At 35.2% G+C, this 27,485-nt stretch overlaps 2 protein-coding genes across 6 annotated transcripts; both read right to left on the bottom strand.

The window, feature by feature from the left end:
• Nucleotides 1-17,159: 17,159 nt before the first annotated feature.
• On the bottom strand, nt 17,160-21,751 carry LOC105797150 (uncharacterized). 4 transcript variants are annotated; one of them, XM_012627085.2, is made up of 7 exons: nt 20,116-21,751; nt 19,362-19,417; nt 18,943-19,215; nt 18,602-18,838; nt 18,231-18,350; nt 17,943-18,071; nt 17,160-17,733 (listed from the first exon to the last, which is right to left on the bottom strand). In XM_012627085.2, the coding sequence occupies exons 1-7, from the start codon at nt 21,665-21,667 to the stop codon at nt 17,686-17,688; spliced, it is 2,415 nt and encodes an 804-aa protein (XP_012482539.2). In that variant the 5' UTR covers nt 21,668-21,751; the 3' UTR covers nt 17,160-17,685. The 4 variants fall into 4 exon arrangements, with proteins under 4 accessions (XP_012482539.2, XP_012482540.2, XP_052484072.1 ...); XM_012627086.2 differs by having other exon boundaries at nt 17,160-17,561; nt 20,116-21,747; XM_052628112.1 differs by having other exon boundaries at nt 17,160-18,071; nt 20,116-21,749.
• Nucleotides 21,752-23,454: 1,703 nt separating this feature from the next.
• Nucleotides 23,455-26,461, bottom strand: LOC105797151 (protein MALE DISCOVERER 2). 2 transcript variants are annotated; one of them, XM_012627088.2, is made up of 7 exons: nt 26,117-26,461; nt 25,682-25,844; nt 25,453-25,591; nt 24,890-24,961; nt 24,661-24,804; nt 24,418-24,558; nt 23,455-23,945 (listed from the first exon to the last, which is right to left on the bottom strand). In XM_012627088.2, exons 2-7 carry the CDS (start codon nt 25,800-25,802, stop codon nt 23,897-23,899), a joined length of 666 nt encoding a protein of 221 aa, XP_012482542.1. In that variant the 5' UTR covers nt 25,803-25,844; nt 26,117-26,461; the 3' UTR covers nt 23,455-23,896. The 2 variants fall into 2 exon arrangements, with proteins under 2 accessions (XP_012482542.1, XP_012482543.1); XM_012627089.2 differs by having other exon boundaries at nt 23,455-23,928; nt 26,117-26,459.
• Between the last annotated feature and the right edge of the window lie 1,024 nt (nt 26,462-27,485).

Consider the following 27,485-nt stretch of genomic DNA (forward strand, 5'->3'; position numbering starts at 1 on the left):
AAAAATGTATTTCATGTTTGATAATACTTCTTACTTGTTTCGGCGATGAACATGGGTAAGAGGTGTTACATTTTAGTGGTATCAGAGCTATAGTTTAGTTGGTTCTCGGACCAAACGTAGCATATGTGAGTCTAGCTATACATGCCATGTTATTACTCGTAATGATGTGATATCTCCGGGCTCTAACGAAATTTTCACGAAATCTTTTCGTGAAGTTGTAGGCTTAAATATAATAATAATAATTTTTTCCTCATCGGATTTGTGGTCCCGAAACCACTATTCCAATTAAGCCCTAAATCGACCTGTTACATAATCTTTTATTATTTCTTAAAAAAAACAATATATGTCGCATTCAATTATGTATCCAAAACCCTAAATTAAAATATAAAAAAATAATAGAATGAATAAGTAGATAAAATATTTTATGAAATATTTCTTAAATTAGTTGTTAATCTTTAGCGGATTCGATTAAATAAAATAATTTTAAATTCCAAATTAATTTATCATTTTATCAATCATTTTCAACTTTATTTATGGAATGGGTCACTTTTTTCATTATTTACCGGAATGGACCAAAAACTATAAAACACGTCCATGTAGAAGCATTTTAGGGAGAAATTTCAGCAAATTGTGTCCTTGAGGGAGCGATTTTGCCATGTAGCACAAAACGCGTTGGCGTGGACGCGCTTTGCTGACATGGCAAAATCGCTCACTCAGGGACGCATTTTATCCCGTGTTTTTTTTTTCCAACAGTCATTTAAAATTTTGATCATTGGGGGGTCCAACGGTAAAAAAAAAACTATAAAAACCCCCTCCTATTCTTTTCACACAACATTTCTTTCAAATTTCTCAGAAAAGCTCTCAAATTTCTCCCTAAATTTCTCAAAGCTCTCTTTAATTAATTATTTCCTTTAATTTTTTTCTACATTAGTATTATTTGATTATAATTTTAAAAATATTTGATCGTGTTAGCAATGGCCGAGAAATTAATTTGTCTCGATCATAAACATATCTCCGTCGAACAAATGAAAATGGTAAGGGTTAATTTTAAATTTTAATATTAAAATTTGAATATTATTTAATATTTTTTTTCAATTTTAATTAATTTTTATTTTATAATTTTTTATAACAGTCTGTAGATCGGTAGTTACAATGTTATATTCGTAATATGTCTGGTCCTCCATCACCGTTGATAGAAAATTACTTGAGGGAAGCTGGTTTTTGGAACGCGGCCAATATAAGCCAGGGGTGCAAGTTGGACTCGAAACTCATCAGCGCGTTAATAGAGAGGTGGAGACCCGAGACACACACATCCCATCTTCCATGCGGAGAGTGTACCATCACTTTGGAGGACATACAGTTACAATTGGGATTGCCGGTGGAGGGGTCCGTACTCACCAGGTTCGTTCAATCGTTGATTGGGGAGCCATATGCTACGATCTTTTGAGTGCGATTTCGGATAATATTTATAGAGGTCGGATCGAGATGGGCTGGTTACGAGACACATTTCTGGAGCCGGGGAATGATTCAATTGAAGTAGAAAGAATACGATATGCTGGGATTACATCCTTGAGATGATTGGAGGTTATCTGATGTCAGACTTGTCACGAAACCTCGTACATCTGAGGCGACTGCTGAAACTCGCTGATTTTAGAGCAACTGGCGAACTTAGTTGGGGGTCTTCCGTGTTGGCAACTTTGTACCGGGAGATGTGCGGGGCGATGCCACCAAATAAAGCCAAAATCGAAGGTTGCCTATCACTACTACAACCATGGGCTCAGTTTCACTTTCCATTTTTACATCCTCGAGTGAACCACCCATATACATTCTCACTCATAACGAGGTAAAATGTATATTAAATTTTACAATTATTACATAGATTTAAAATATGATTTTATGCTAAAAATTCATTTAATTAGGTGGAACCATTTGGTAAGTTATGTTGGAATACCTACCGCTCTTAAAGATATACGACTTCTATTAGACCAACGGTCGGAAGCACAAGTAAGTATTAAATAATATATATATACATAACATAGTCGTTTCATATTTAGTCTTTAGTATTGTGTATATAACTAATATTTTTATCATGTTCACATAGTTTCAATGGACACCATACGAAGATCCGGTAATTCGAGCAATAATTTTGGATGAATTCTTTCAAAATCTGAACATTTAGCATGTTAAGGTCTCATTGGTCAACTATGCTATTGTCGAGATGCACCAGACGGATAGAGTGTTGCGGTAATTTATATTTTGACAACTGATGCCCGTGTCACCTGAGGTGTTTAATGATTAGTACAAAATTGACTTACGGTAATCAAATACGAATTGATCGGTATTCTTCTTAGAATATATCAAAAATTGTGAGAACCAGTATGATCATATACCTACTCGCGAACCAATCATCGTTCCAGAGCTAGCATACGCGCCGGATTACATGCCATGGTTTAGGATCCATGGCAAGCCATATTTGCTATCGGAAGAGCAGAGGCGTCGACAAATCCGTGTCGAAAGGGAACGACGGGGCCCTTTAAATCCAAGGAGAATCGATGATGGCACGGGCCCATTAATAGTGTCCATACAATCACCGGACCCAACGCCTCAAGCAATGACACCCACACCACAGCCCCTTCAGATTATACCAGATGCGTATCCTAGCCCTTATATGTATCCTAACCCTTATATGTTTTCTTTTCCCAGTCCTATGCTAGGATGGAATGTATGGCCTGGTGCATCTCCTTTCTCGATGACTCCGACTCAATCGACAATATATAGGCCATCGTCGCAGGAGGGATCATACGAGGCACCGTTTGGGAACTCATCTCATTACCAATCCTCATCACCTTATAGGACTCAAACACCTCCACCGTGGGTGATGCAAACACCTCCACATTATTTATTCTATCAAAGTGGGTCATCCTCCCAACACCCACAACCAGAACAACCACAACCCACGCCGGAGCAACCACAACCCCCGCTGGAAGCTGAACCAAGGAGGAATCCAACGCGTAATCGCCGACCACCCCCATGTGGCACTGATTCCGACCGGCACATACATTGATTTTTTTAATATATTTATACAAATTGTTTTATATTATTTCATTTAATAAAATAATTTTTTTTTGAATATTTTAATAGTAAATTATTTTTATATTTTTTCTTATTTAACAAAATAGAAGTTCTTTTGAATAAGGCAATAAAAATAATGCAACATAGTTTCATTTAAGCAATTATCAATTATTTCGATTTGGACATGTCGAATTGTATAACCTAGGTTCCTATACCATCCGCACAACTTCTATTGGTTCATTTTTTTCAGATATCCATATTATTACGTATTCTACTCGAGTAAGGTCGACCTTTTGGTTTGTGACACAATTCTCTATCCGGTAACAACTTAAATGGAACAAGCGATACAGACAGCCACTTACGTTCATCTGGGACCTGTAGGAATACGTGTCTCCACACATTGTACATGTATTCTATTTTGTACACTTCGTCGACATAGCTCATAGGATCCAAACGAAGATTCTGACAAGTTGCAATTGAATGAGCGCAAGGATAACAAAGTGCGTCCAACGTCCCACAGTCGCAAGTCCTATTTCTCAAGTGTACACGGTATTTCCCCTAGTAATACCTTGGTTTGGTCTGTCGAACACCGTCACACGAAACCATAGGTTGTCATAATCGTGACACACTATATGCATGGTGTTAGCTCGTGCCTTTGCCTTGTTAATTTTTTGCAATACCTTTTGGCACCATACATGGCCTCCCTACAGTTGGCCTTTATAACTCGGTACTCGCTTTGGAAATAGTGCCGCCAAACAAAAATATGTCTCTCGCACAACCAAGGTTATCGAAAAATGACACGTCCCTTTTAGAAAAGAATTTATGCATTCAGCTAGGTTTGAGGTCATATGACCATATCGTAGGCCGTCGTCGTATGCTTATATCCACTGATCGAAAGGTATGTTACAAAGGTAGTCTACACCTTGTTCGTTAACTGGTCATAAAATCGTCAACATCTCATGAAATCAGTCCTTATTGATCTAGTACCCCGCCAATATAACTTGATAGCGAATATTACATACCACTCTTCCATTCAGAATAAATTGAATATTACAAACGAAATTATATTAATAGAGATTAAATACCCTTGTTGGTCACTTGCCGTCATTCAGTAGTAGACCGATATTACCCGTAGTAGTTAGAAGCAACGTGCCTTAGACAATATCGATGGTGTGTGCGATCTCATAGGCTTTCCTGTCGCTTAATTGCAGCTAGTATTCCAGTGTCCCGATCCGATATAACGCATATATCAGGTTGGGGGCAGACATACCTCCTTAACCTAGAAAGGAAGAAATTTCAGTCATCACCTTACTCCCCCGGTGTTATTGCAAATGCAATTGGAAATATTCTCCCACCGCCATCCTGTGCCACAACTAGCAATAGCCGATAGGTATATCTACCATACATAAAGGTACAGTTAATTTCTACCAATGGCTTGCAGTACAAAAATGCGTCCTAGTATTGCTTAAAGCTCTAGAATAGACGCTTGAACACTTGGCACCCACGGAGCAATCAGTCGTTGTAGTATGCAGGGCCGGTTTCAAGGTCTATTATGCAACTTGGCACGTACCTCTCCAGCACCTGACACCATTGTCACACCTCATTATATGAAGCGTCCCACCCGCTATGCATCTTTTCCAACGCCTTCTGCTTAGCTATCCAAGCCTTGTGGTAAGAGGACGTGTACCTCAATTGGCTACAAATATTAGCAATTAAGACCGACACAGAAGTCTTAGGATCCGCCTTCACTATCGATAGTATTAAGCTAGCTATCATATCTGAATCCATCTTAGAATAATATTGTAAAACACATGTCAACGAAGTACATTAAATAATTCAACATTAAGTAATAATAGTATTATTAAAAAATCCTAAACACCCAGTGATATTGTACCAGCAACACAGGTATGTGAATCTTCGTACTTTTTTATCTCTCAAAAGCCTATCTTTTTTCTAACTGAAGCCATGATTTGGATTTAACCATGTGGTAGTTAACCTCGTTCATGATGTTATGTTGTTTCAATACACCAAGAAAACTATCCTTACTGGAAAACTCTTTACCAACTTCCAATTCACCCGAATATAATGATGAACTTGTACGGCCACACCTTCTGTGTAGTAGATCTAGAAACTCTAACCCATCATCTGCCGATAGATCGACATTATGCATGTGGGTTGGAAGCAAGTACGCCCTGAATCGTTGATCTTCTTCTTCTTCATCTGAACCCCCTTTACCGTCTTCAAGTTCAGTTGGAACAGGTTTCGATTCAAAAAATAAAGTAACTTCTGCACCATCGGGGTTGGGCTCTCGAGGTGGATCCACATCGGACTCACCATCCAACCCACCATCATCTATAACGTATAAGGTCCACCCATCATCCCTTCTTGTGGATGTTTTATAACGTCCTCAATCAGATTTGGATTGCCAACCACTAAAAGTTGATGTCATTCCCCAGAACGTATTTCCAGCATCGAACATTGACCCAACGAGATGCATGTCCCATCCACTAACCGAGTGTCATGCAGGAGTTGTGTATTCCATACTGCCACCAAACACGGTGGCTTCTGTGTTTTGCCTCCCACTAACGGAGTGTTGGGTAGCGGTTGTGTATTCCTCTCGAACAACAGTAGATGTTGAAGTCGCAAATACTTCATTTGGCGATGAAAATTGTACATATAACTCAAGATAGGGTGATCCACTAATGAGATGAGTCTACATCATCGCCTCTAAGCTACAGCTGTAACACCCCTAACCTGTATCTGTCACCGTATTAGAGTCACGAGGCATTATCGGACAAAACACAGTTACGTACAATCATTTAACACATTTCATCGCCAAACAAAACGATACATTTATAACCTTACTAAACTCTAATATCCACAATTCATTTATACTGAATTTGAATACAAGAATCATAAAGCCAATCCAAAATTTAAAATCCATCTAAAATACATCATAACCAAAATAAACATGTTTCATATTTACCAAATTCGAACCATAAGGTCTTCAACTTAAAACATTCGCACATGTGAAATACTAAAACAAATAAAAAAACCAAACATGCTTTACCATTATGAAATATATATATACTAGTCATGTTTTAAGAAATTTACCATCTAGTATTATTAATTTAAACACTTGACCGAACTCATTATAATAAAACAATTCAATCACTAATACTTTATAGCTAAAATAATCCGAAGTGTCATACATATCATTTCTAAACTTTTGTACAAGTGTATATTAAACCTAAATGAATCATTTTACACCAAATAATATGAACAATTATTTTTAACACAAAATACAATTCATAATATGTCCAATTAGATCTGCTATTGTTGAAGTCTGTTATGCCTTTCTAATTTGTGTAGAGTTTCATGAATGTTTATTGATCATAGGACTCTAAAGCCCAAGTGACTGCAATTCATCTGATAATTGGGACTCTCCAGAGGATGAATGTATTTGGTGTTGAGAACAGAGATACTTTGACACACAAAGCCACAGGAGTAATATTGCTTCCTCTTCTCTGATTCATTGTACTTTATTGAACTGTTTATACAAAACTTAAATATGTGTTACTTTTGGTCAGTATTCAGCTCAGCTATTGAAGAAGGTTGATCAGTGCAGAACTGTTTATGCATGTTCCCATCTATTTTGGGTTGATGATCAGGATGGCATAAAGGACGAGGAGAGGTCTGGCCTCAAAACTTGTCCTTTGGTTTAGATTTTTTTTCATGTAAACCTTAAATTCATTCTAACAATAAGAAACTGAAAAAATTTGCAGGAGAGGTTGCAGGGTCCTCTAACAATAAGCAAATCACCAATTCCGCAATCCAAGGGCTGATAGAATTAATTAATACTGAGATGCTCATATGTATTATTATTTTAGTTTTGATTCTAAATTTTTATTTTTACTTTAATATTTACGATAACTTGAGTTCTAACTTTTGGATTTTAAGGGCACGTTTGGTTCGCTGTATTGGATTAGAGGTGTAATGGAATAGAGGTGTAATGGAATAGAGGTGTAATAGCAAATCAACTGTTTGGTTGAATGTAATGGCATAGAGGCGTAATAGTAATCTTGTGTTTGGTTGAATGGAATAGAGGTGTAATAGCATAAAGGAAAAAACTAAAATGACTAGAATACCCTTAGCAGAAATTTGTTTAGATAAATGATTATTGTTATTGTTATTAAATTTTAATAAGATTATTAATATCAGTAATAAATAATTTAATCATATTTTAACATAATTATTATTAAATATATTTTAATTAAAATTTATTTCACTTGAAACAAGAAAAAGAAAATTAGGTTGAGAATATTGATTTGAAATTTATTTCTAAAATGAAGATATGTCGTTAACAATTTAATAATTAAAATGTCATAAATTAATGATATTAATAATTATATAGTAATTATTTACAATTCGATGGTCAAAATGTAATATAGACCATACAATAAAATCTCAAATAAAAGATGACAAAATAGAAGTTCTAAAGCAACAAACAATCTATGAAGATTAGGTCTTTGTCAAAGAGTCGTGGTAAAACCGCGTTCCAATTTCTTCATTTGACCCATAGCTTCATGGATTTGCCACTGCCATTAGCTCAAAAATATCCTGAAAATGACCCCTTATTTTATCTGCTATTGGCCTACTCCTTTGCTACTATCTGAAGCACCTTTTCATCACCTCATGGTTATTTAGAAGGAATTTTAAAGAAATGGAAACTCAGATATTTTTTAAGAAATTGAAGAAGATGAATACAACTTATCAAAACATTTAACTCAAATCAATACTTTGAATATATATATATATATATATATATAAATATGCTCTTTTTCTATCGGGAGCGTTTGTAATTCAAAATATCGCTTGTTTGAATCCATCTTTATAATTTAAATCCTTGCTCTCATTACGCCAGGTTCTAGCACTTCTGCAGTCAAGTATTCGAGAATTGCAGGTATGTATACAGCATTGTTGTTCAAACCCTTCCGTTTGCACTAACCCTTGTTTTAGTAGTCGATGGACACGACCCACCGAGAACTATAGGAGAACATACAAAAATAAGAAAAGTAACGATTATGATTTAGAAGAACCAACGGCATTCTACTTGTATACAAACTATAATAAAATGTTTAGTCTATCATGTATCCTACGAAAGATGATGCTAATATGCCATGATAGCATGCAAACCGCAAAACAATTTAGGATGCAAGTGAATACTCTTAATTCAAACACGGAAAAGGAAGCCGATTTCAAGATTCCGAAACATATTGGCAATAACCAAGTCAAGTTCCGAGATAACACAAGAACCATTGATAAGCTTGTAATCGAGGAAACCTATCCCAACCGGGTGAAGAATATAACCAACTCAACCATCATATCCACCAAAACCTACCAAATGGAAAAAGTTCGGGTAGTAGGCTATTCCTATGGTGGCCATAATGAGCCTAAGAAGATGCGAGAACCAAGATTAAGGAGGTGCAGTATGTTTACAGCATATAGGAATAGACCAACTCATACATACCTTTTGATTCATAAATTAATGAAGCCTGCCCCCTCCCTTTTTCCTTTCTCTCTATCTCTAACACATGATGGCAAATGTTGTTGTGTGTAGACTTTACGGGACCGAAAAAAATTGGTTTATAATTGACAATACTATGAGCCATCTTTTAGATGAAACTAAAAGACACGCTTTGTATATAAAAGTAACACGCATAGCATTTATCACAATCAACAAGACCTTAATAGACATCCACATCGCTTTATTCAACAACTCGCTTATCTTCCAAATTGGTAAAGACTTCAGATAACAAAATGTCAATGTCTACTAATGACATGGCAAGTAGTTGTAGCAGGAAAATTGCAAGCAAGTCATATGCGAGATAAATTTCAATTCAATTAGATCAACCTAAACAGAGAAATTGAACCGATATTTAATAATCAAAACAATTGTAAGAGACAAATCGCTCCTTCACAAATTTCAACACTCCTTGGCATAAGGAAATTACATTCAAATCTAAGATGCTATACAACTAATCCACTAGATGTCAAAGCTCGAACGAGTAATCAATAGGAGCATATTGTCCAAACTCCAATTGTGTTGCTCGCTCTTCATTTTTTCAAAGTACCTATGTCGACATCCATATCGGACATCGGTATAGAGGTATGATCCTTCAAATACAATGAAAGCTTAAAAGATTGTTGTCTTTGCACATTCCTGTATCCAACACTTATGTCCATCCAAGTAACATAGAACCCTACACCCCATCATTCCCCTTTCTTTGCCCTACTGTGGAAATAGTAATTAATAAGGCGTAAATCTAGACCATAAATTGTTCATAAAATACATAAGGTAACCAACAAAGAGCGTAAAACGTAATTGTTCCAGTATTGTCAAAAGTGCAAAGGCGCACTCATGGGTGCTGGAACCCAGTTTGTCGTGCAAAGCACAAAAAAAAGAGAAGGAATTGTTCCAGATCTTCCTTACGGTTCCAATGGATGAACACGCTTTCACCGATGGAGAAGAACGAAACCGTGAGATGGAGGTCATTTTCGATCGGTGTTCAAAGTCTAGTTGTGATGCCAAAGAGAGGTAAAAAAGAGAAGGAGAAACGGCGAGGAGAGTGGAGAAGAAAGGTAGAAGGAAGAAACAGAAGACTTTGGGTAAGACGAAGCGTCAATCGGAGTCTAAAACAGGGAAGAAAATTGAATCAGACCTAAACCGAGCAAAGGGATGTATTACAAATCGGTGGATTTCACCGATTAGGTAAGTAACGTATTACACCCGTAATAGCATTACCATGAACCAAACAATGGAATAAAGGGGGCTTAAGTAGGGCCCACCGATTAGGGGTGTATTGGCAACCAAACATGCTGTAATTGTGTTATTAATTTATTATTTTAAATTCTAAAACTAAATTCATTAATTTTTATATTTAATTTTAAAGTTAAAATTTTCATAGAAAATTTTATTTAAATAATATTTTTTATCCTTAAAAGTATATTTAAAGTTCAAATTTAAAAAATAAAATAAAATATTTATCATAAAAATAAATATTATTTGATTAAATATAATTTTTTTAAAGGTTATGTTTTTAGCAGCGTTTTTGTGCAAAGCGCCGCTAAAGGTCATGGTCTTTAGCGGCGTTTGTGGGAAAAGCGTCGCTAAAGGTCATGGTCTTTAGCGGCGTTTTTGGGAAAGCGCCACTGAAGGTCTTGGTCATTAGCGGCGTTTGTGGGAAAAGCGCCGCTGAAGGTCTTGGTCTTTAGCGGCGTTTGTGGGAAAAGCGCCGCTAAAGGTCTTGGTCTTTTCGAATTCACGTAGTTCGTACTATTTTCGAATGTCGTAATTCAATTGAATTAAACTCGAGATTAATCATATTAAGCTAAATTCAATATGGCATTGAAGATATACATATAAAAAATTCAATTCAGTTACGTATAAAATAAATACATTCAATTTAGCATTAATTATTCACTTACGAACTTACCTCGGACGAAGACAAGTTGATAGAATCAACTATTCGACCACTTTCGACTTCCCCCGTTCTAATTTTGTTTTCTTTTGTTCTTGATCTAGATAAATTCAAATTTAGCTGTTTAATAACACATTTCATTCAATTTAAACCAAAAACACATAACTTGGGCAATTTTCACTTTAACCCCTAAAATTTACATTTTTCACAATTTAGTCCCTATTTCATAAAATCACAAAATTCATCAAAACCATGCTTTATTCGAATCTTCCTATGGCCCCTAGCAACCCATATATTTCATTTATTTCACATTTAAGGCCCTAAATTTTTTTATTTCACGAATAAATCCCAAAATGCTCAAATTCATCAAAAATCCAAATACAAAACATATTTAACTATCACATATCCTTCCTATTTCATCAACTATCATCACAAAGCTTACAAAATCATCAATGACTCATTTCAAACTCATAATCAAATTTTAAAATTGAGGCATGGGCTTGATAGATTATTAAGCAACAACCACAAAAACATAAAAATCATCAAAAATGAATCAAAACACATACCTTAATCAAGCAAAATTCTAGCTGAAACCTAGCTAGCTTTTTCTTTTCGTTTCTTTCTTTGTATATTCAGCAAGATGAACACAAAATGGCCACTAATGCATGTTTGTTTTAATTTAATAAACATTAAAACATCAATTACTATTTTATCCTTAATGAATTAACATGAAAACCATTTAATACAAGCCCATTTATGTCCATGAATACTTACAATAGTCAAATATCAACATAAGGACCCCCACATTATAAAAGCCATAGCAAAATAGCACTTTAACAAATAGCTAGCCACTTTTGCATTTTACGCGATTAAGTCATTTTTATAAAATCAAGCACGTAAACGATAAAAATTTTCACACAAAATTTTCACACATATAAATTAACATGTTATAGACACCAAAAATAATATTAAAATATTTTTCTGACTCGGATTTGTGGTCCCGAAACCACTATCCGACTAGGGTCTAAACTGGGCTGTTACAACGACCACCTTTGATATCATATGGGTCATATGTCACGGGATCAATCAAAGCACAAAATTGATACATAATAGACGAAACTCTCATTGGTGACGTTCCGAAGATTTTGCGCCTAAGTCTTTTACGAAGTTCTGTCAAATCTATGTTCTGGTTAAAAACCGGTCGCTTTGTGTTCTCCGATAAAAAATAACGCCGTTCTCGGTGTCACAAACCTCACCATCATAGTAAATAACAGCACTAATACGTTCACTCATCTTTAAATTCTATTCTGCTTAGCCTCTCTAATTTTTCTTGCTGTAACTTACGCAACATGAGAATGAAATTTGTCTCGTTTATAGTCTAAGGTCAAGCAAAAACTACTGTAGAAAAAGAGCGTCCACGTGGGAAATTTTTTCAGTAATTTTGCTGACAGTGCAGCCTGTTTGAAGTTTTTTTACACTATTTTTTTCAAAACCGTCTTCTAAAATTTATTTTTTCAAGAACTACTGCAGAAAAAGATGGTCCACGTGGGAGCTTTTTTCAATAATTCTGTTGACAGTGCATCCTGCTTGAAGAATTTTGAAACTATTTTTTCAGAATCGTCTTTTTAAAATTATTTTTTCAAGAACTACTATAGAAAAAGAGCGTCCACATGGGAGCTTTTTTTAGTAATTTTGCTAACAGTGCATCCTGTTTGAAGCGTTTTTTACATTATTTTTTCAGAACCATCTTCTCAAAATTAATTTTTCTAAAACTACTGTAGAAAAAAACAAAATCCTTCTTGTCAATATAATTTTTTTCTAAACCCTTAACCTAAACACAAAATTATTTTTTTAAAAACTAAACCCTAATTTAATTAATTTTCTTAAAAACTCTAAACCCTAATTTTATTTATTTATTTAAAACCCTTAAAACCTAATTTAATTATTTTTTAAAAAAACTCTAAACCTTGATTTATTTTTTGAAATTCTTAAACTCTAAATAAATAAAACCCTAAATTATTTTAACAAAACACTATCACTATAACCCTAAAACCCTAAACCCACAAACCCTAGGCACTAAACATGCGAATAGCCCTAACCCTAGAAAAACACGGGCTAAAATGCGTCCCTGAGGGAGTGATTTTGCCATGTCAGCAAAACGCGTCCACGTCAGCGCGTTTTGTGCTAACATGGCAAAATCACTCCCTCAGGGACGCAATTTGCTGAAATTTCCCCCTAAAACGTTCCTACGTGGACGCGTATTGTAGTTTTCAGTCTATTTCGGTAAATGATGAAAAAAGTGGCCCATTTCTTTAAATAAAGTTGGAAATGGGCCTTTATTGGTAAAATGGTCAAATTAATTATTGTTTTTAACCAAATAATTATGGTGAGCAAAATCAATTTAAATTTGGAAAACTAATCGGTTAAATTTATTATTTTAAATTATATAGTTGAAGTTATTTAAATTTTCAACTCGATTTAAATAGCTTAACTTAAATTTTGATAGATATGTCCGTAGGTTGGATCATAGTTTGATTTTAAAAATTTTCCAAACTTAAGCTTGAATTCAATTCGACACGACAATTCATTTATTTGTTCATATATTAATAAAATGTTAATTATATTTTTATATGGATGAATATTTGGTAAATTAGTCATACTTTTTTGACTTCATAAGTAGACTTATAAATTTGCCAAGTGTCATATTTATTTTATATATATTTCTTTTTAAATTTTTTAAAAAATACCCTATATACACTTGTAATCAATCCAACTCAGTTTGGGGAATTTTTAAATTGATTGGTAGTTTACAAAATATTTTTCCTTTTATTTTTATATTTTTATAATTAAGTTTAAGTTAAAAAGCATTTATTATTTAAGTTGAATCTAGTTTGGTCTAGTTCGATGTAAAAAAATAACTCCTTCATCAAGCTTGTATTGGGTGAGCAACCTATAGATAGTTCAAGATTAGAAATGTAACAATTCAAATTATTTGAATAACTCAAATAATTAAAATTATTATAATTCAACCTTATTTCTTGTACATAATTTTGGTCAAAATCATATGTGACTTGATCAAACTGATATTTTCTATAATAGTTAAGGACTTGTATGTAATTTCTATCAGGTTTTCTTTGATTCTTCTCACGCTTTTTTGGTGTTGTCTATAGGGTTCTCGTCGATCTCTGACTCTGATTTCTCTTATTGGTTCTTTGGTGTGGGTTCCAGAGACTTGAACAGAAATCAAAATGCAAAATATAATTTGAGTCTCTAATCGCAAAAAGAAGAAAAACTATAGTAAAAATTGATAAAACTAACAACTACAACCACTAAACTTGGAAAAATAAAGATCCTAAACCTAAAAAATAGAGAAGATAATAACGTTTAAGCTAAAAAGATGATAGAAAGGGTGGTTCTTTTAAGTTAACAACCAAAACATCTTTTATACAAACAAAATTTCAACCCTAACATTGACAAAATTGCCCTTGAAGTATATATGTTAACTTAGGTCGGTATTGGACGAAAAGTTACCCCTGCAGTATTTTTCACTTCGTTAAGTAGCGGTGTTACGACGTCCAAGCTTCAGTGTTGTCATGACTCCTTCACTTCAACCATTTTCAGTGATATCGTGACCTTGAAGGCTTGGCATTGCTACTATGACTATGGGCTCAATGTCGCAACACTCTCGATAGTCTACTCTAGGTTGATTTCTTGTTGAAGTCTTGCACCATCGAGGTCAAGGATGCTCAATTTCATGATACCTAGTCTCAATGTCGTGACACCTACATCAAATGTAGCTCTCCTTAAGGTATGGCCATCATCGTCTCCCTACACTAACTCAAACACACAATTAAATTCCTAATGGCACCATTTTGCCAATTTGGGTCTAAAAAGAGGTAAAACCAAATAAAAACGATTACTAACACTGAAAACTAAAAACCACAGAAAGTATAGAAAAGACTTGTAAATTGCTTGAGAACAAACTAATTAAGTGTTCTAGAGAGCCTAATTTGACATATCAAATTAATGTTGTTACTTCCAATATTGAGGAAGAATGGGATCTAGAGAAAATTTTGGATGTCGAAGAGCTAGTTGGTCGAAGAAAAAACCTATGAAAATTAATGTTGTTACTTCCAATATTGAGGAAGAATGGGATCTAGAGGAAATTTTGGATGTCGAAGAGGAAGGCCTAGTGGACAATCAAGGTGCTTCGGCAATAGGCAAGAAGGGTGCCTCGAAAGGGGGCTCAAAGGATATGGCATCATCTATGGAGACTAGGCTAACGAAGTGCAACAAGCCATAGCGAATGCCCTTGAACTGGTAAAGGACATCAAGGGTCGCATGGATGGGCTAGAGACAAGTAGTGGAGAGTCCTATAGAAAGCCTATGGGGGAGCTAAAGAGAGAGCTTCAAGGGGATTTTAATAAAACAATAGGTGATTTGGCTCGTAAGAAAAAATCCCTTGTAGCCTTAGTGGAGGCCAATCGTAACGAGATCATGGAGCTTAAAGGGGAGCTCACAAGGCTTAAAACCATGGGAGGCGTGCTTGGTACCCTGGCTCATCATTGGAACATTTTGGAGCTCAAAGAGTTCAAGGGTTTTAGAGACACCAATGACCTGGACAACTTCTTGAGGGACATAGAGTAGTATGGCCAAGCTATAAGCATCAACTACAAGCCAACCAAGCCATAAGCAACGCTTGAGTTGCAATGTCGAGGCGTCCAAGACATGACACGAGTAATGGTATTAGTCGAGTCCTTAGTAACACTCAAGAAAGATCAGTTTGAGTCCCCAGAGCGCCAAAGCTCAAGATTGAGTGGGGAAGCATCAAAAGAATCCTAAGGTAAGGATTCCTTGAGAGAGAAGCCACACGAAAGAAGGGGCAAGATTGGAACAACTACGAGAAAGGGCAAGTAAAGATCCTTGAACAAGGTCTTGTGTGATGGGTCGCACTAAGGGCAAGGTTATCAACCATAGTAAAGTCCTATGATAAATCAGATGTCAAGGGTGAGCATTATGAGAAGCCACAGAGGCTGGGTGCTATTCGATTGTATTGAGATGACTTAATTGAGACAATGCAAGTGGCTATGGAGTACCACAAGTCAAGCCACGAAGACATCAACAAAGATGGGACCAAGAGGTAGTGTTCCATCGAGCAAAGCAATGATGGTTGTCGTGAGAACCAACATGTGGTGTTAGAATAAGTTAAGACAGAAGACTAAGTTGCAAACCTATTAAAAAAAAGGCTTGTGTGGAAGCAAGATCAAAAGCTTCTGTCATTGGTTTAGCACGGTGAAAGTTGGTGTTGAGGGGGAGTATTAAATATCAACACCAACTTATTGGAAATAATATTTTGTTAGTGTTTATGTTGTAAAAAGTTTAACTTTTATGAGTAATCTTTAGGAACTAAGTACTTTGTAGTAAGAGAATAAATCTCACATCTTAGGAACAAAATGCAAAGGATTATGATTTTATATAAAACCCCATATCTTACCTTACTTAAAAACCAATGATAATAAAATCTTGGATCTATATAAAATTTATGTTGTAAGAATTATTTTCACCTCTAATTCCTTCCTTTTATTTTTATTTTAAAGTGTTAAAACCTATAATAAAATACTAATTTTATGATATCTCTTACATAAGTATCTTACATACAATTAACTCAAATAACTTAAAATTTCCACTCAATTTAACTCTATCAAATACTTAATCCTACAAATAATACAAATAATAATTAAACGTCCATTCTCAATAAACAATCCAATTAGTTGCTTCATGTTTTATCTTTTAGACACACACACTATATATAATAGTGATAATGATAATAATACAATTAATTTATTAATTAGTGGGTTAGAGTGAAAACAAAATGAATAATAATAAACTTTAAAAACAATTATTTTATATAATGCATTAACTTTGATTCAATGTGTAATGTTAAAAATATAAATTTTGCTTTTTGTAGTTTTATACAATGATTTTTTATTTGATTCAATTTTCACAAATCACAAACAATATTATCGAATTAACACCATTTTACGTTAATATATTGCATACATAATTATATTAACCCAATATGAAAGTAAATCTATGTATTAATTTCTTAAATGTGTGCAATGAATCAATCAAAATCAAAACTTTATATATATACACGTGAATCACAATTCAAGTTTCATGTAAGTAATTGCAACAAATCAAATTTCATATATTAAATTGCACATGAAACAAAATTTATGTATAAATTATTTAGTACACGATAATGGAAAGTTTTAACTTCATAATCAATGTTAAAATTTTATCATGTGTTCTTAAATTGTATTTAAAAATTTAAATAAAATATGTTAGTAGATCTCAACCCCACTTGTGGAATAAAACTTTCCACTACCTCTATACCAAATAATTACCCTTTTATTAAATATATTTTGTATAATGTTTTAAAATACAAGATTTAAGTTTCTTTTTTGCTTTTTTGCTTTTTCTTGCACGGCTGCTGGGTTGACATGGGCTGGTAAGCGGGCTTCTAAGCCCAAAGCAACATACAGTGAAGACCTTACTAAGGCCAATGTTACAAAACCAACAAGTATGCCTCTCATTTCAACACAGTGGAACCAAAATTCTAATATTTTGCATTATATATATTATCTGAAGCCTTTATTTTTCTTAAAACATTCGTATTTGGAATGTTTTTGACATAAACAGATGTTCACTTTTGAATCCTGAATCCGGGTAACATAGTCTATATTTACAGTATATTTACTGTTATTATAGCTTGAGAAGAACTTGAACATGAGTTGATAGTGTATAGACACTTCACACTACTCTTCTCAAACATGAGTTGATAGCGTATGGACACTTCACACTACTCACCCCCTGTATACATGTATTGGTATATTTTCTGTACAAAGGTCACCAACTCGTTGCCTGTCGTATCCCACTCCATCAAAACCTTGGGGGTCCTAGAAATGCAAGCCAATGAGGCTTTGATCACTTCCCATGATAGTATACCTGCAAGTTGATATCAGTGTTAACTGATTGAGCAGTTCATCCATGGTTGGTAGGAAACTGAAAACATAAAACGAAAGACAAACAGATAAAGAATAGCAAATCTTGTTTTCGTTGTTGGTTATCATCAACATGCCGAGGTCTTAAAGCCTGGCAAGGGAAACACAGGAATTCTCTGTCGAATTGAAAGAATCAAAATAAAATAAAATAAAATAAAAAGTTATCAAATGAAAAAATGTATGTGATGTCAACTATAACAAATGCCAGGCAAACAAAGAATAAAGTGATTATTTGTGTAAAATACATATCGGATTGTTACCTCGTGAGAAATGACATAAAAGGAGCAAATTCTCATGAAAAACTACAAAAAGGTATGGAACATACCTTAACGGTCCGATCACCAAAACCGACAAAAAGCTTCCCTTCTGAGTATGATAAAGCTGTTATAACAGAATCACAAGGAATCGATCCAATATGTCGAACATCTACTTCAACATCATCTCCTGCTAGTTCCTGCAAATCACTATATCAATGACATTTGTAAATCTAAACATGGATAAAAAGCTCCTACAGGTGAATAGAATTATAGAATAAAGCGGACAAAGGTTTTCTCATCTTAGCAACCTGCTTCTCAGGCAAACAAAGATTAATTAGTCAAGCCTGTGTTCAAACCTGTGCCTTGATGGTTCTGTCCCAACTTCCTGTAAAAAGCCATTTCCCATCCAAGCTAACAGTGAAAATGGCACCATTGTGTATTTGCATCGATTTCCTAAGCACATCATGCCTCCAGATCTGGAAAGAAGCATGAAAGACAGAAATGATTTTATTATCAAACTTGAGAGAATGAAAGAAAAAGGAAAGGAAGAGAGGTTAGCAAGAACAGAATATCCGCATCTGGCCTTTTTCAAATGGAAAGGAGAAGCTAAATAGCAAAATTCATTTGAGTACTGTGGCATAAATTCATTTCCAGGAAACAAGTAAATGCACACGTGAGAATACGAGAATAAAAGACAAATTCGACAGCAGTTTGAAGAACAAAGAACCTTCACAGAGCCATTTTCATAAGTAGCAATAAGTGTATGCTGGTCAGCTGCAAGGGACAGAACAGTGGACACAGCTCTTGGCATGTCTTCCCCTAAAACAGTCAAAAGACTATGATCACTTAGACTCCATAATCGCACAGTTCCATCCCAACTCCCGCTGTAAAGAACTCCATTATTCACCGCTATGGCAGAAACTACCGATTTATGGCCAGTCATAGTGCCTGACAGGGTGCCATCCTGGAAGAAAAAAGGAAAGCAAGGTTCCAAATTATTATCATCTAGCATTTCAAAATGTTAAGAAATAAGCAGCAAACATGAAATGATAAATCAAAGAAATATACCCGCAATGACCATTCTTTAATCAATTTATCTCCACTTCCAGTGTATAAATAGCCATTTTCTGAAACTGCCAAAGCATGGATTCCGCTATAGCGCCAATCCTTTTCCTCGTACCATTTCTTTAACGGCTCTTGTCCGAAAGGGATATTAATGCTCCATAAAAATATGCCACCTCCACTATCGCCACTAATGCATAATGGCTGTTCTTCATCCACACAGACAACAGCCATTACCTTATGCTCATGACCTCTGAACGTATGCACATGAGAGTAATCCTGTAAATAGATGCGGGAAGAAACTGATTCAAAACAAGCCAATATTCCAAACCGAATTACTCACGGAACAGTTACGCTTGCAGAGTATGATTGAATTTAAATCATAATACAGCCACTTGAATAAATGATAATTTAGTAGAGCATACCTGCAGGGACCATACTTTGACTGATTTATCGAAGGAGGAGCTAAACAGATAACCCCCTAGGACAGCAAAAACAAAATCTGAATACATCTCCTAAATTTAAAACCATATATGTCAAGAAGAAGATCCAGCATACCATTAACATCGAAAAGGAAAATAGAAGGGTAAAACAACACTGTTTAACCGGATATGATGCAGCTTAAGATTCGAAGAATCATGGTCCAGTATCATGCGACACGCAATTGTGTAATGGAAGAAATTCTGTTTCAATGATCGAAATGCAAATCACCAAAGCCCTCCCACCCAGGCCTCAAAACACCCACCTTATTAACAAAAGGAATCCTTGTAACCTGGATAATAACTATACTAGGACTAGCACCATGCAACACCGAATGCCAAGTTAAATTTTTTTATTGCATTTTATAGAAGTGGCAGCAAACTACCAAATATTCACAGGCCTTATGCTTGTAAAGTTCCTAAATACAAAAGCCACAACAAGGTATCAACTACTAAGAACCCTTTCCACCATTCGGCCAGGAGAAATTCCTTTAAATTTCATTGGTAGAAAGGGAATTTCCCATTTATCAATTACTTGGTATTGAAACAATTAGGTCATGATGTTTGAGAATTAATAAAGATAGCTATGCATTTAACTGTAAGTTTCAGCAATACCTTGCAGTTTCTTCTATAACAAAATTAGCAGTCAGAAGTATCAAAATTGAAACAGCATATATTGAAGACAGATTAGAAACTATACCTCCTACAGCTAATCCAGTAACACAATCAAGATGGCCTTGCAAATCTTTCCATTTAATTCTGCCCTCTGTAAGACCATTAACCATGTCTGTTGCACCATTTGCTTCTTTTCCTTGTAACTCATCTTTTTCCTGTGTTTCCGTTCTTTCCCTGGACAACAGACACAATTTCCCGACACCCATACATCGACCTCCATTCTCATCATAACTTGCACCATCCAATTTCACCATTTTATCAAACTGAGGTCTAATAACTAGCTCCCTAATACATTTCCACACATCAACAACAAGTGAACGACTCTCAGGATCAAGATCCAAGCATTTACATAGAATCTGCTGCAAAGACACACATTCGGCACCAAATTTAGTTCCCAATAAAGAACTCACTTTCTCCATCGAACTTGTATAGACACTTGAACAATCTATTTCACTATTTTCACTTCCTTTCACAATAATATGGCACATATATTCAACCCACTCATCACTAAAGACATCCCCATTGACAATCCTAAGAAGAATACAACTTAACAACCAAGCATCCGAGCTATATCTTATTGGATATTTCAAGCTACAACACTCTACCCCAGTACCCTCTTTCTCTAACAGCTTAAGCAACACCTCAGGGCAAACAAACACATCCCTTTTCAACAAATCTTTAAACAACATACGGATTTCTCCATCACCAATCTTTTTCCCACTAAATCCAACATTTGCAACAACATCTTGAATTCCCCTACCAGTCAATAACACCTCAATCAAATCAAGATATATATGCCCAAAATCATCCAACTGAAAGCAAGAAAAGCTTAAGCAACCAGCAATCAACCCTTCTTTATGTAAAGAAATGACTGCCTCACACATTTCCATACCCATCAGTGCAAAATTAAAAACCCCTTCTTTCTCAAAACACCCCAAGTTCTTGTCCAAAAAGTTCCCCCTTTTTTGCTTCTCACTCGCTAAATACAAAACCCCGTCCCCAAGGTCACCCCACAGACCCAAAACTCTACAAATTCTACAATTTTGCTTAGTAAAAGCTCTTAAAACTAAACCCAACTCCCCTCTTTCCTCTTCTTTCATTTCACGCAAACAATCCATAACTCTCACGAGATATCCAGCCTTAAACAAAGAACCATCCTCCCCGCCACTTGAAAAAGACCCAACAGGCAAAAGGCTCACTTGGTCTCTCTCAACGGTATCGTCACGGAGAAGGTAGCTTTTCCAGTTGGAATAAAACTCGTCGGACCAAGAGCGAGGGAGGAAAGGGAGATTGGAGACATTTTTGCATTTGTAGACGGGTTTTCGGGGATTTTCAGAGCCGCCGGGGATTAGTCTAAGGAGGTCGATGTTTTTGGGGAGAGTCGTGGGGCCCTCCGGTGGGTACTTGACGAGCACCGTACACGCGGGGCATCGGATTGCTCCCGGGAGTTTCTTAGGGAGGTTCAATAGGCATGACTCGCACACCGTGTGGCCACACGCGAGCACACGCGGGATCGTGCACTCGCCGTCGTACGGTTGCAAACAGACCGGACATTCCGGTAAATCCTGCGACTCCATCGCCGCCGGGCAGAGAAAAAAGAAAGAAGTTTCGTCTTCTTAAAACGCTGTACCCTCCCATAAAACACGTCGTTTCACTTTGACCAAAATACCGTCTGACATTTTTACCCTTACAGTTTTCAAATAATACCAAATTCACTCTCTTTTACCGGCAGTTCGTTTTCTCTGAATACATCCAAATGATGTATCGAGGAAAATTAGCGTCCTCAGAACTGTTCACCATTCTAGGTGGATTCATCAGCTCATTCTTGTTTCTCGTGTCACTAACAGTGAGTCCTAGAAGTCCCGAATTGGATCCTTTTTCTTATAAATTCATCGCCTGGATTCGCAATCCACTGTTTTATACGATGCATTTGCCATTGTTGTAAGCTCCAACAGAAGTGTGAAAATCTGACGTTACTCGAGTTTGAGACTGATATAACATATGATTTAGCATGATAAGATCTTTTTCCCCCGGTTATTTCAGTTCATTGGGAATTTCCAGGAAGCATTTGGGATGAGAACTGGCTGGGGAGCTGATGAGTATACTTAGCTACTTTCGGTTTTTTTCCTTTCTAATTATTTATGATGAAATTTTATTCAGAAAGGTTAGGAGGATGAAGAAAGATGTGACAAATCACAATATAAAATCACGAACACAATATGTTTAAGAGATATGCAAATTGAGTAATAGACATGACCGCATGACAAATTCAATGCATATTTAAACATGTTAGCATATGCATACCATTCTGCTCGATCTAAAGCATTATATGTAGGCTGATTTAGGCCGGTTCTTTATTACTTTTTAGAAGTGTTTTTTGGAAAGTGCTTTTCAGAACTGCTTTTGAGAAGTGATTTGGAGGAGTGCTTTTAAGAAATTTGAGTGTTTGGCATTACTGTCAAAAAGTACTTTTGAAAAATAAAATGTCCATTTTAGACATGAGATTATAAAGTAACAAATATGTATTTAAATAATGTTCAAATTAGTTAATATTATGATATTTTAGCAAAATATAAAAAATAATTTATTATAACTTATTGTTAATATTTTAATATATAATATTAATTTTAAATATTTCTAAGTAATTAATATTAATTATTTATAAAATTTAATTAGAATATATAAACTATATTTAAATATTTAAATATAAAATTAAATATTTGTAATTAGATATTAACACTATTGTATTATTATAAAATTATTTTTATTTTTAATGCTTTTAACACATTTGTATTATTTTATTTTAAAATATATTTGAATATATAACTCATATTATATACTAACATAACATAGAAAACATAAACCTAACAATTAAAATATTATATATATTTGGATTAAAGTTTTAAAAGGGATAATATTTATATACTAAATATAAATACTAAAAATTTGTCAATAGCATTTACAATTTAAAGTGAATTCATTAAACTAGATGCTATATTTGATAAGCATATGAAAATGATTTGGTTATATTCAATAAATGATTTGGTTAATACAATACTTATATTTGATAAGCATATGAAAATGATTTGGTTAATACAACAATCCATCAATATTATCTAAATCATACAATAACATTTAAGGAGTTCAACAATCCATCAATATTAAAATGGGAGTTGGCTTTTCTTTCTTCAGTAAGACCAATTTTTAACACAAGCACTGAAAACATTGAATTTTGCAAGAACAATCAAAAGGTCAATGCATAATCTGTACCAAGAAATATCAAGTGTTCTGGAACATGATGAACAATACACATATAAAAGCAAATTCATTCCCAGATATCAGCAAAAACTGAATCATCAAGACAGAGGGGAAAGACAATTTTCTATATCTTCATCTACAAATTGTACCACTATAAAATCGGATTTCAAGGTCAAGCTTCTTGTTTTCTAGATCAGTTCCTAAAAGAAGTGTACAAATCGGAAAAAAATCTTCAAAGAATGACACCTACGAGTCAACTATATTAAAATAGCATTACATAGATGTATAAAAAAAAAACACCATACCAAAATAGCCAAAAAAATTTTACTCGACAGGCTTTGTGTAGCTTCCTGGGATATTTACTAGCTTTGCATGATGAGTGTTTTGATCAACCTCCACTTTGTTGTATATCACAGCAGCTCCAAAGCTCCTAGCAGGGTTGATACCAGTCCCAGTGACTGGTATTGTGGCAAGGTGAACCATGAAATACAACTCATAGGAACACTGCTGCTCTCCACTTTGATTGACTTCATTAAGAAACTTGAAAACTACTCATTCATCATGTGACATGAATAACAATCTGATATTGAAGCAATGCTGGGAGATTTTAGTACATACATGCAACACAACACAGTCAAGGAACAATAAATACAATTGAATCTATAATCCAACTTAAACTCAATGACAAAAACATTAAGGAATATGTAGAAGATTTCATTAAATAAAACTTCTTATCAAAGTGATTACTCCTTTGCAGTATCCTAGTCCATTTCATTTTGCTCATACAGTTTTAAAATTGAAAGAACATCAAAATGTAGAAGTATCGATTCTGTTCAATAATGCAGATGCAAATAAATCAAAAGTGGCATAAAAAAAGTGGCATCAAAATGTAGAAGTATCGATTTTGTTCAATAATGCAGATGCAAATAAATCAAAAGTGGCATCAAAATGTAGAAGTATCGATTTTGTTCAATAATGCAGATGTAGAACTACTTTTTCTTCTTAAGATGGATGCATTAAAAAAATACTCAAAGGAAGTTGATATATTGCATCAACTTTAATTGCTTACCAGGGGAAACCACTGCTTTTACAAGATGGTATAGTAGCAGCATCAGTTAGCCGATTCTCATCTACTTGAAATTCAGAAAGCATCTTTACCTCGTATATTTCAGGTGCTAGATTTCCAAGAAACTCATTGTTGTCAAGTAAACTGTATTAAGAAGAAATTCGTATAATATAAGGTAAGGGACTAAATAACAGCTGGAAATAAAATAAAAACCGAAATATAAACAACTTGAAAAGAGGATCATACAGTGTTGTCAAGGAGAGATTGTTGCCAAAATCAGATGGAAATGGTCCACTAAAGTTATTGAATCCTAAATCCAACACCTCCAGCTCCTTCAATTCCCCAATTTCTTGAGGAATGCTTCCAGAGAAAGAGTTGTTGCGCAATATACTGCAGCAGTATATAAAGCAGAACTAAGAGAAAGAGTGACATAAAGGAGATTTGTCTAATTATAGACCAAGGATGATAAACTTACATAGATTTTAAGTTCTCCAGCTTCCCAAATTCAGGTCCCAGGTTCCCAACAAGGCAAAGATCTTTCAAATTTCTGCAAGAAGCATAGCTCTGAATTCAGGGTTACCATCTAATTAACTATACAGTGAAAAACATGGCACATCTACAGGCAAAATCCACAGGGTAGAGAGCCAGTTAACATCAACAAAATCTAAAATAAGAACATTACATGGAGAATTAAAACTTGGTTGTCTTATTTGTGTCAAGTTTTATTTATGTCAAATTCAGTTCTTCATAAACAACTTAAAACATCAAAAAACATCCAAAACAGGTCCATATCCCTTTAGAGAAAAATCACTTTGAGAAAACAAAAAGAGCCTTTTTCAGTATCAAGAGCCAAAAGTAGAAATTGACTCTGCAGTCTTCAACCCTTAAAAAGTTATTAAGCAAAGAATAGAACCTAACATGTTCAGCTATCTACCATATGCAAAGGGGATTCCAAATATTTTCATATACTTCAACAATCTCCCTGTAAAACAAATTAAAAAGAACGCAATAAAATGTGCAAAAAGAGACAAAACTCACAAAATTACAACTTTTTCATCAGAGCATTCGACCCCGAACCAAGAATACGGATCAATCTCTCCATCAATTTCCTTCCAGTTCGATAAAGCACCAAAGGGGTCACTTACCACTCTCTGTTTGAACCTCAACAAAGCCAAACCTGCACCAGTTTTTGCCACACAGGCAAATAATTTCTCGTAAGAACATATATAATATACAAAGAAACTCTTGTTGAGGCCTGAATAAATACCTTCACTGTTCAAAGGCGAGGAGAAGCTCATATTCTGCTCAAACAATGATAAAACCAGCATTAACGGCATGACCACCATCATCCTGAGCTTCAACCGCTCGAATCCCCAGAGTCCATACATGTCCAAAAGAAGAAGAATTTTTTCTAGCTTTTCTCTATCAACCTTTGAGAACAATGTCAAAAAGAGTCGAAAATGTATTAATAGAATAAACACAAAAGAAAATGTAAGAGAGCTTCTTGGAGGCTGCTAAATGCTATAGGCAGCTAAGTGCTAGCAAATTTAGACAAGACGAGAAGAAAACGCGTGTGGTAGCGACGCCACTGCCGGTGATCATTTACTTTTTTTTTATAAAAGGAAACCTTTTCGCAAGTTAAAGTCGACATTAGATAATTAAGGGGGAAGAAGAGAAGGCCAAGATACAAGACAGAACTTACTGTTTTAACAAATAGAGAAAGAGCAAATCAAGAATGTAATATTGGGTTTTGGTATGAATCTGAGTTTGGTCTTCTTCGTCGATCAGCTGTCGCTGGTGTTCTCATTTTAAGAACGTTTGGGGAACCAGTAGAGGGGAAAGAACGTTTGGGGAGAAGACAGGATAATTTGGTCAATTATCATCCAAAAGCACTTGAAGCTGAAAAAAAGGAGAAAAAATTAGCTTCTCCATCTGGAGAAAAGCCCTTCTCTGCTGGTGAAATGTTTAAGCAAAAGGAAGCCGTTCTTCATTCCTTTTAAAAGAAAAGGACTTTTTATTGAAAAAGTCTTCTTAAACGCGCAGAAGAATGGAGCCTAAGGTGTTTCGCAGGAAAACACTTCCAGTTGTAAGCATTTTTAGAGTATTGTTAAGAAAAAAATTTCAACTGGAAGCGTTTCCGACAATTCAAGAATGCATCCCATCAAATTTTTGGTGAATCCAACATCTGGCACGTGAAGATGCCATTGGTAGTGAACGTTACCATGGAGATGCACGTCGGATAGAGCATTGCGACAATTCGAGTTCAGACAACTGATTTCAGTGGCACCTCGAGACCTCGATGATCTGCACCTTATCGACTTGTAGGGGAGGATAGATGAGAATTGGTCGATATTCCACGTTTAATATATCAACATGTGGAACAATAGGTATGAGTTTTTACCTACTCGCAAGGCCATTGTTGTTCCAGAGTTAGCCTAAGATCCGGAGTAAATACAATAGTTTAAGGTTTATAGCAAGCCATACTTGTTAGGGGAAGAGGTGAGGAGTCGGCAATTGCATACAAGGAGGCCACGACGAGCACCTATACATCCAAGGTCTAGCGAGGTGGGTCCATCATCAGCACCTACGCAAGAACCGACATCAATAGCTGCACCACCCCCTAATTAGTATGTCTCGTCTTATTCTAGTGCATATACTAATATTGTCATTTTCACACAAGTATTATATATTCCACCACATTTTTCTGCTTTTACTTTGATGCCATGTTTTATTTTCGGACCTCCGTCCCCGTGTATTACACGACGATGCCATCAACATTTCCGACAACAATGATGCCGCCAACGACGTATAGGTCGTCTATGATTCAAGCACCGACCGAGAGTCCAATCATTATGTCATCGGTGTATGGGACACAATATGGTTATACCCCTACATCGATGGTGCCGCAAACATCTCCGGGATCATTGTTCTACCAAGGTGGATCATTTTCCCAACCATATATTCCTAGACCGGAGGATACACGATGACAACTGAGGAGCAACTAGTCGCAATCAACCACGGACAAAGGTGAAGAAGATGAGAGGCCAAGACCACAACTTGTACCGGAGGTT

The sequence above is a fragment of the Gossypium raimondii genome, chromosome 3, assembly GCF_025698545.1.
Source record: "Gossypium raimondii isolate GPD5lz chromosome 3, ASM2569854v1, whole genome shotgun sequence".
NCBI lineage: Eukaryota > Viridiplantae > Streptophyta > Magnoliopsida > Malvales > Malvaceae > Gossypium > Gossypium raimondii.